The sequence below is a fragment of the Solea solea genome, chromosome 10, assembly GCF_958295425.1.
Source record: "Solea solea chromosome 10, fSolSol10.1, whole genome shotgun sequence".
Taxonomy (NCBI): Eukaryota; Metazoa; Chordata; class Actinopteri; order Pleuronectiformes; family Soleidae; genus Solea; species Solea solea.
The window spans coordinates 16827685-16837309 of NC_081143.1; the positions used below are offsets into that span (position 1 = coordinate 16827685).

Consider the following 9625-nt stretch of genomic DNA (forward strand, 5'->3'; position numbering starts at 1 on the left):
GGTCATGTGACGTCCTGAGCTCTATAGGTTAACCCTTAGTACACAGAGCATTTAGGCTGCTCCACCCCCCCCCCCCATCACTGTATTACAACTTATACACAGAGGCTATAAAAATGTGCAATGTAGAGTGTCATACATCCTTTTTTTTTTTTCAACCTACAGGCAATTTTCAACAACTACTACAACTGAGTAAAATGTACAGTAAAAATTGGATTGAATTTGTGGTTAACGTTCTATTTATTTATTTATTTTTCTTTTAAATACGCAACATAAAATGAATCATAACTTTGAGTCACTGCAGTCCTTTTAAAAAGTGATACCATGGCTTTTATCGGTCTGTTGTCCATTGACACCAGCACTTGTTCTGATTGGTTCGCGGTGAATTCATCGCACAAGGAAGCCCTGGAAAATCGACCAGGAGCGCAAACAAACACGCGGGCAATTTATTCAAACCCTCCCACATATTACACACCGGATCTTTAACTCCGCAATGTATGGAGCATGAAACGGCTGATTGAGCTCCTGAGACTCCTGACTCACAAACATTATTATTATTTATGTTATGTTCATGTGTATCTTTAGTCTGATGGCTATTTGATTTTTGTCTTTCACACTAACTGCATCCAGCCTCAGCACTATGATGCACATTTTCTTGTAGACTGTTATTATTTGAGTCAGGGATGGTTGTTCATTTGTACTCATACATTTTTAAAATGGCCTCTTTTGCTGGGTTTTTATGACACAACACTTATTATGACCCTTTTTGAATCTATATTACAAAAAACTAACACCAAAACTAATGAAAACTAAAGTAAAACTAAGCATTTAATGAAAACTCCCAAACTATTATAACCTGCATGTGGAGGTGATGAGAGTGAAGAAGGACGAGGAAGAGTTTCAGCTCTGAATAGATGCTCTAATCACACTGTTTCCTCACACACACACACAGTCTAGTTAGTTATTAACATGTCCACTGTATCTCCCATATATGGGTAGAGATCAGTCCTGAGGTGGCTTCTTGTAAGTCACATGATCATTCCCCCCCCCCCCCCCCAACTATATAACTGGGTTGTGTGCAAAGGCAGACAAGCAAGAGACCACATACATCCTGTGGATCACAGAGAGTGTCGCTGTGTAACCGTCCTGCTGTTGGTGACAGCTAAACGTGGACAAAAGAGAAAATGGGCGGTGGTGAGAACTTGCAATTTTGACACGGTTACTAAAGATCTTGTTGAGGATTTGTCATCTTTGAACTAGCTACCTACCTGCATAGTCCCTTGACGTTCTCATGCTTTGATGTGGTAATGAAAAAATAATCTCACACACAGGACAGAGCTCCTCATCTTCCTCCTCCTCCTCTTCACCCCCTTATTCTACCTATGGAAACATCACAAGGGTGCCGGTTTACGGGGCTTCAAAGGAAACCGCGAGGCAGGACGATCTCAGATACCATGGTAAACACTAAGCAACGTCATCTAAGACTGGAAAAAATAGTATTTACAGTAGTACAGTACAGAAGTTACTTCTGAGATGACCTTCTATCTTCTGAGTGTTCATTCGAAGTTGCATGCGGGGATTTGATTTGATATTGTATCTATCTTTGATCCTTCTAACCTTGCTAAATGTCGGAGATTAATGCATGTTTTCTGGATTTTTAAGTCTTTTTAACTGATCTACAGTTCGGCATTGTTCAGTTTGATTCCTGTGTCGGACGTCGCGCTCACGACTCTTCCAGTGACGGCACTCTCTGACCAATCAGTGGCTGGCAGTCTGTTGACGTCACATTTCCTATCGGCTCAGCTTGCTTGGATTTGGAATGGGGATGTTAATTGAATATTCTACTGGCAACTGATATAGTCATCATAATCCAGATAATTATGACCAATAAACTTGGCTGGATTATTGGTGTCCATGTAGCTGTGTTCATTGATGTCTGAGTATCTACAGACCGTTGCACTGACAATCAAAATGTCCTTTACAAGGTTCAAAAGCATCACAAACCATGGCAGAGACTGACAGAGAAAGGATGGAGAAGTACAGGACAATGATCTATAGTGTGGCAGAGGACAAAGACATTCATCCAGCCCTTATTGCTGGCATCATCTCCAGAGAGTCCAGGGCTGGGAAAACCCTTTCTAAAGGCTGGGGAGACTGGGACTCAAAAAGAGGAGCATATAACGGCTGGGGACTGATGCAGGTCACAACACCTGCTATTGATTTACACTTACAGTATATTACAATAAAATAACACAAGGAATAATTTGATTTCACCTCCAATATTGTAGGTTGATGTTAATCCAAAGGGAGGTAACCACATTCCCAGAGGTGAATGGGACAGTGAGGAACACCTCAGACAAGCCACTGACATCTTGATTTACTTTATTGGAAGAATCCGTAAAAAATTTCCTAGATGGAGCAAGGAGCACCGGCTGAAAGGTTTGTTTCTCTGTATCAACTTGCATACTTTTCTTCAACCAACTTTTTGCTGATAGTGTTTTTTGCATTATGTTTGTTTCCACAGGAGCGATCGCAGCCTACAATATGGGAGATGGAAATGTCCATTCTTTTGATGATGTGGATGAAAACACAACAGGGAAAGACTACTCCAATGATGTGCTCAGCAGGGCTCTGTGGTACAAACGCAATGGTTTTAGCGGTTAAGTGTTTCACAAAATAAAAAAAAAATGATTGTTATTATTCACTGTTTTGTGTGAAATGACAAATGTATTTTGGGTTTGATGTGAAGAATGGATGTGAAAACAATAATATTCACAGTGGCCCTGTTTACTACATCATTTACATAGTACCAGTGATGCACAATATTCATTCTAGTAGATGGCTTGTAATATAGAGATACAATATAAAGAATTCCTAATATACCAACCACAAAATTAAAGCTATTTAACTAAATTAACAAGTAAACAAATACATAGTTGATTCAATACTCCGAACGTGAAAGAAATTGCTGTGTGAAGTACTCTGGATTTGCCTTTTTTTTTTTTTTTTTAAAACAGCAGTAGTTTTGATGTCTACAGCTGATGTTTGAGGTCTGAGGAAATCCAAAGCGAGTCAGCGGTACGTGCAATGGCGTTCCTGGTGCTGCCGCAGGTCCACTTTGTGCTGGAAGCTGTACATGCAGCGAGGGCAGCGGTGGGGCCGACAGTCCCTGTGTTTGCGGCTGTGGGTGATGAGGTTGGAGCTCTGGCTGAATGCCTTCCCACATATCTGACACACATGGGGCTTCTCTCCTGGACAGAAATCATTTGAATGCACACAGAAATCAAACAGATGAGTGTACAAACAGATACATTTTCGGTTTTTCCTTATTTAATTCGGTTATGTATGATACTGTACATGGCAGAAATCCTATTTTGTTGTCAATGACATAATGAAATAAGACTCAAAGCAATGGGTTGTAAAACATAAAGTTTTTTGTAATCACAGATGCAGAGTTTCCTCCTTTTTTTTTTTTTTTTTACTGCAGGTTAAATGAAATGATTAGTAACACCCTAAATAAGTCACACTGTTGCAGAGTTGGGTGTTGAAGATCCAACATAAAAGGAGGGAAAAGTCAGTGCAAATAGTTCACCTACAAAATAATTATACAATATGTTATATATCGTGTATTAAATACTGTAGAAATCAGGGTGAACCTGGGCCAAAATAATAAACAAAAGTTGCTATTATTAAATACTAACTAAACTCTATGGGGGGGGGGGGGGACAGAATAGCTACACATTAAAGGTGATTTACATACATACTGTATGAAAAATATGTACAACAGCGACCTTTACTGTTTGGAAGAGTTACTGCACCCCCAATTCCAAATGCAGCATGAGTGTGGTTCATAAGCTACTGTTCTTATAGCTGGTGTTTTACTGTGTTCATGCACATACACAAACATCACTGTAGCACCATCTGTTGTATTTTTAAGAACATTGAACCTATTTAGTTCATTTTCAGGTGGGAGATGATTGAGAGTGAAAGGTTTAGAGCAGTAGCTCAGAATTATCACGTGACATATCGGTCGATCTCTGTGGATTTCAAGTGCGCAGTGAACTCGTGACAGTTCATTTTTGCCACACCTTAGGCTCATAGGTCATGTGACGTCCTGAGCTCTATAGGTTAACCCTTAGTACACAAAGCATTTAGGCTGCTCCACCCCCCCCCCCCCCATCACTGTATTACAACTTATACACAGAGGCTATAAGAATGTGTAATGTAGAGTGTCATACATCCTTTTTTTTTTTTAACCTACAGGCAATTTTCAACAACTACTACAACTGAGTAAAATGTACAGTAAAAATTGGATTGATTTTGTTGTTAACGTTCTATTTATTTCTTTTTAAATACGCAACATAAAATGAATCATAACTTTGACTCACTGCAGTCCTTTTAAAAAGTGATACCATGGCTTTTATCGGTCTGTTGTCCGTTGACAACAGCACTCGTTCTGAATTCATCGCAAAAGGAAGCCCTGGAAAATCGACCAGGAGCGCAAACAAACACGCGGGCAGTTTATTCAAACCCTCCCACATATTACACACTGGATCTTTAACTCTGCAATGTATGGAGCATGAAACGTCATTTCATTCAAAGGACATCAGCTGTGGTCAATGAGCAGAGGGTAAACCACATAAACCCACCTGTGTGGATGAAGGTGTGCTTCTTCATGTCAGACTTCTGATGGAAACTTTTGCCACAGTACTGACAGGGATACGGCCTCGTGTCTGAATGTATGAGCAGATGGGTCGTCAGGGTGGACGAGCGCTTGAACACTTTTCCGCACACCTCGCAGGCAAACATTCTTTCCTGAAACAGCAGGCGCCATCGTCATACATCACCATACGTGTATCCAGTCATGACATGATAACCCAGTGTAAGAATAAATGAGATGCTCACCTTGCCCCGGCACGATGACTGTGCTTCATTTGTTCTGCTGGACTTGATGTGTGCTACTGACGGAGGGGAGCTCCTCCCGTGGCTCTTGCATATGTGAGCATTCAAACTGGACAGACTAGAAAATATCTGCAAGCACAAAAGTTCAACACAGATAAGCAGTGATTTAAAAAAAAAGAAAAAGAAAAAAAAAGGGATACTTGCAAACTTCAGCAGTGGGTAAGAATGGAAGGTTCCTCTAGAAATTGCCAGAAAAGTTATATTAGAGTTAGAGTTTAGGTGTTACAGAAAGAACTATGGTCCACACCACATCTTGTCTGATGATTGCCCTTTTTTCACCTAAAAACATGGTGGCATCAGGACAAAAAAAGGCATTTCAAGGGTTAAAATCTTTATAAGTGAAAGAAAAATCAGCCCAATCAAAGTAGAATATAAAATAATGTATAATATTATTTATAGCTTGCTTTTAAAAAGCACATTTTTTTGTGCTTATCGGTGCCAATGTGACTAATATCAGAGAAAAGGACAATCACCTCTTATCCTGCATTTTCCTTAGGTGAGGACATGCAGCTATGAAGGAGGTATGAGCAAATCCTTTACAGGATTACAGTGATGCTGTGAAACATCTCAAGGTCCAATGTGTGTAATATCATAGGCAGAAAATGAATGTAGTACCCATACATATGTTTATATAGTGTATAATAGCTTTTCAAAATGAAATTTGCTTGGGTTTTCATTCCATAAGGCGTCTTTATATACACATTTGAAATGGAACCTTCCTATGCAAACCAAAATGAATGACATTCTTTCTGCGTGGGCCACCATAGTTCCATAACACAGTGGAGGGTTCCTCATGTGCTACAATCTACAGTGTGATGTCACAAACTTTCACACACTTCACCTTTAAAGTCACACTGTGTGTTCACAATGTCACGAGATCCCATAACTTTGCCTCTGGCACCACCCGCAGGTCAGAAAATGTCAATTTGTTCAACAACACTTGGGTTAAATCACACCCGCAAATCAAATCCAAACGGTTCTAAAGAGCCTCAGCTGTTGTTTTTGTGTGGCAGCAATACTGCAAAAGTAAATCATAAAGTGGGACTTTGTCTGAGTCCTTCAAAGTCTCTACAAGCCAAATAGAAATTCACTGAAATGAAGGGATGGCGTACTTTGCTGCAGAGTGGACACTCTTGCCTCGCTGCACTGCTCCGGGTCTCCCTCAGGATCTGAGAACGCTGAGTCAAGTCTGCCCATTTGTGCGAATATCCGGGGCTCACATGAGGTCTGGACCGTGGTGCTGCTGCTGCTGCCGTGTCAGGAACAGAGTCCATTTTCTCCACAGGGGAGCAATAATTTTCATTGAAGGGTAGAGCAGAGGAATCAGCAGGTCTACAGTCTGAGAAGAAACATAATATGTTCAGAAAATGTGGACATCAAAAATAATCTTATCAACGTCCTGCCCTCTGCTGGTCACCTGCCACTGTCATTTTCTGCAACATTTACTTTGACGTGTACATTTCTTGTTCTTGTATCTCTGTCACCCACCACAAGATCCGTGACTCTGTGACTGACGGCGTCCACTCGAGTAAGAGGGACTGGTAGCAGGAAGGTTCGGTTGTAATGATGTGACGGACACTACATGATTATGGGATGTTTCTGCTGTGGTGTACTCCACAGGTGAGTCCAAGGGCTCTGACTCTTTTTTTAACTGGCTGGAGGTTACTGGTGTCAGTCCAGGGCGTGGGCTTCCTGCTGCGGGCCGAGGGTGGTGAAGCCCTCCTCTCTTCACCAAGAAAGAACGAGGCATCATTCAGAAGGGACGAAGACCGTAATTGTCTATAGGGCACAAAAAGATAAGCATGAATTAAAATTAAAAAAACAGCTTTTAATATAGCCGTACACAGACATTTCACACAGCACAGCGACACGACTGTAAGTAACCACTAGGGGGTTGTATTTTATTTCTTATATTCTGCCTGAGGCTGTCACCGACTCTGGGGTCATGCTGGGTTGTTTGAGGTCACCTGTCATTTTACTCATGTGTCGCTGATTGAAAGGGGCAAATAGTTTTCTACTGTGCTCAAGTTTCATTTTGATTTGTTTAATGGAAATAGAATATAAGCAGACATGGGTATGGGATATCACTGATATCTAAGGAATCTGGTCGTGATCTATACGTGAATGCACGTATACACAATGCCTACCAGCAAACAATCAGCAGGTAAAGACACAGTACAGACTACAAATTCTTTCAAAATCTGTGTATCTATCTATCTATCTATCTATCTATCTATCTATCTATCTATCTATCTATCTATCTATCTATCTATCTATCTATCTATCTATCTATCTGTAAATAAAAAGAATAAAGATCAAATCAATACAAGATACTTCAAACAGAAATGTTTACATAGAGCATATAAAATAGAGAAAAAACTTAAATCATTAAAAAGTAAACGAAAATGTCAAAAATGACTTAAAATCATTTAGTTAGAGGCACGAAAAATAAACAAAACACATGTTTATTCCACTGTTGGAGAGTATAATAATGTGTCGACAAGCAGCTCAGACCAAATCATCTTCACACCGTCAGTGAAAGCAGCCGCATTTTGATGGAAGCTGATTAATTCCCGATAAAGCCGTTATTATAACCATGACAACGTGACACAGATACACACACAGTAATATCAGCAGTGCAGCTACTCATATACGTATATCAAGTCAACACCTCTCATGCGTCACGGCTCACACTTGAGCGAAGGTGAAGGTGCAGCTGACAACACTGAGACACAAGATGACAACATTTTCAACAGACAAAAAAAAAGAGGGGACAATCACACGTTTAAGTTTCTTTAAATATAAGGAATTTAGGACCTACATAAAAGACGCTGCTGTAAAGTCCTCTAGGACAACCGATGGTAATTAATGAAGTGTGGGAAATAAGAAACAATAAAGCCCAGTTACACAAATCTGTGCTTACTTTTGTTAATTTGTTTTTTTTTTTTAAATATAAAACCTCAAGTGACAACACCAACCAAAAGAGGTGCAAAAGAACAAAAATAAATTGAATATTTCCTTATTTCAAGGAAACATACACTGGAAATGAGACAAAATCTGTGTTGACGGGGATATATTTTGTTCGTCAGCGGTTTGGTTTTTAAAAAAAAGAATGATCCGTCGGCCTTGTGTTTCTCTATGAACTCCCACGTTTATTTTATATTTACTTTTCTTATCTCTTTGTTTTCACTGTGAGGTGTTGTTTTTACACTTGTGGATTTCAATAAAAGACACAAAAAGAAGAACTTGAATGTCTGTGTGACCAGCAGACAGAGGGGACGTTCTGCGATGACACATTATTCAAAAATACATTTCATCTGAACAGTCGTCTGCAGGTCAGGCACATTTGTTGTCTTTTGTAGGGTTCGTATCGGCCTCAGAATACGAATACTGACAACACAGTGTAAATCAAGAAACACAGTCCCTGGATAGTTTTCAGAAATAAATGAGCAAGTACTCACATTTCCCCTTCAGTGCCCTCTTTAATGGCCGTCAACAAGAATATGAACTTAAATAGCACAAAATAACATCTGTGAGTGACACATGAGGCCGGCCTGGTGTGTTAGTGCTGCTCTGTTCCTGCAGGTGATGAGAGTGAAGAAGGACGAGGAAGTGTTTCAGCTCTGAGCCGATGCTCTAACCACACTGTTTCCTCACACACACACACACACACACTGGTTTCCATAACTTCAGAAGGACATTAAATTGACTTTCATTTCCTGGAGACTTTTTCTAACCTTAACCATAATTACTGCATGATGTAAATGTAGTAATTTACGTTGTGGGGACTTGATTTTTGGCCCCATAAGGAAGACAAATCCCCATAATGTGACTGTGTAAACAGATCAAGGGCCCCACAACATGAGGAATACCAGGTATACACACACACATGTGCATTAACATTACATTAACCTAATTTTAACCCTAAAACCAAGTCTTAACCCTGAAAAAGCCCTTTAAAGTTGTGGAGACCAGTCAAAATGTCCTCACAAAGAGAGGTTTGTATTTTTTTCAGCCCTCACAAACATACATATATATGTATATATATATATATATATATATATATATATATACATACATACATGTCCAGCTTTACCGATGAAGCCAACGAGAGAGGAAGAGGGCGAACGACTGCGCAGAAAATTCCTCAGAAAGTGTTGACACACCGTGTCGACACAGTTGGGTTTCAAAACAGACGACTGAGGTCGGCCTCAAAAGAAGCTGGCTGGTGCAACAGGTCGCCCTTCTACAGTTGTCAACCAAACCATGTGGTTTTAATAAGACAGAGGCTCGGCAAAAGAAAGTGTGAAGACATTTCACTGTGAGGATCCGGAGACTGTTTCAAGAATGACTATTCTGCAGAAATGTCCAATACACATGAACCTAAAGCTTTAAAGAGGAAAATGAGTGGATGTATCTGGAGGTTCCATTCACAACGTAAGCAAGATTTTCAATGACTCAATGAAAGCCATGCTCTCCTCCAACTATACATGACTCCGTCATCACATTTGGCTGTAAAGGCCTCGTCCTTGGTGACTGATTTAGTTTTAGAGGTTTGCCTTTAACCTAAACGATGGCTTTGGTTGTTATTTATGCAGTTTAGAAAGAGGAAGGAAATGTTAACCCTTAGTGCTCACGTGGCATGGATCTGTGCCACAGGTGCATT

The 9625-nt window shown here is 40.1% G+C and overlaps 2 protein-coding genes across 2 annotated transcripts; one reads left to right on the forward strand and one right to left on the reverse strand.

The window, feature by feature from the left end:
• The first annotated feature begins 1063 nt into the window (after positions 1–1063).
• Positions 1064–3443, forward strand: LOC131467468 (lysozyme g-like). The gene is made up of 5 exons (XM_058641403.1): positions 1064–1191; positions 1329–1454; positions 1983–2197; positions 2286–2436; positions 2522–3443. The coding sequence occupies exons 1-5, from the start codon at positions 1182–1184 to the stop codon at positions 2659–2661; spliced, it is 642 nt and encodes a 213-aa protein (XP_058497386.1). The 5' UTR covers positions 1064–1181; the 3' UTR covers positions 2662–3443.
• On the reverse strand, positions 2969–8902 carry LOC131467467 (zinc finger protein Gfi-1b-like). Its single transcript, XM_058641402.1, has 6 exons — positions 8421–8902; positions 6448–6738; positions 6072–6298; positions 4903–5028; positions 4647–4812; positions 2969–3248 (listed from the first exon to the last, which is right to left on the reverse strand). The coding sequence occupies exons 2-6, from the start codon at positions 6710–6712 to the stop codon at positions 3070–3072; spliced, it is 963 nt and encodes a 320-aa protein (XP_058497385.1). The 5' UTR covers positions 6713–6738; positions 8421–8902; the 3' UTR covers positions 2969–3069.
• Positions 8903–9625: the final 723 nt, after the last annotated feature.

Coding starts and splice junctions, on each gene's coding strand:
- LOC131467468 (XM_058641403.1), top strand. Junction 1,455..1,982: donor GGACGATCTCAGATACCATG/GTAAACACTAAG, acceptor GTCCTTTACAAG/GTTCAAAAGCATCACAAACC. Junction 2,437..2,521: donor CAAGGAGCACCGGCTGAAAG/GTTTGTTTCTCT, acceptor TTGTTTCCACAG/GAGCGATCGCAGCCTACAAT.
- LOC131467467 (XM_058641402.1), bottom strand. CDS start 6,712: ATGATGCCTCGTTCTTTCTTGGTGAAGAGAGGAGGGCTTCACCACCCT. Junction 5,029..6,071: donor AGTGTCCACTCTGCAGCAAA/GTACGCCATCCC, acceptor TTGTGCTTGCAG/ATATTTTCTAGTCTGTCCAG. Junction 3,249..4,646: donor GCACACCTTCATCCACACAG/GTGGGTTTATGT, acceptor ATTTCTGTCCAG/GAGAGAAGCCCCATGTGTGT.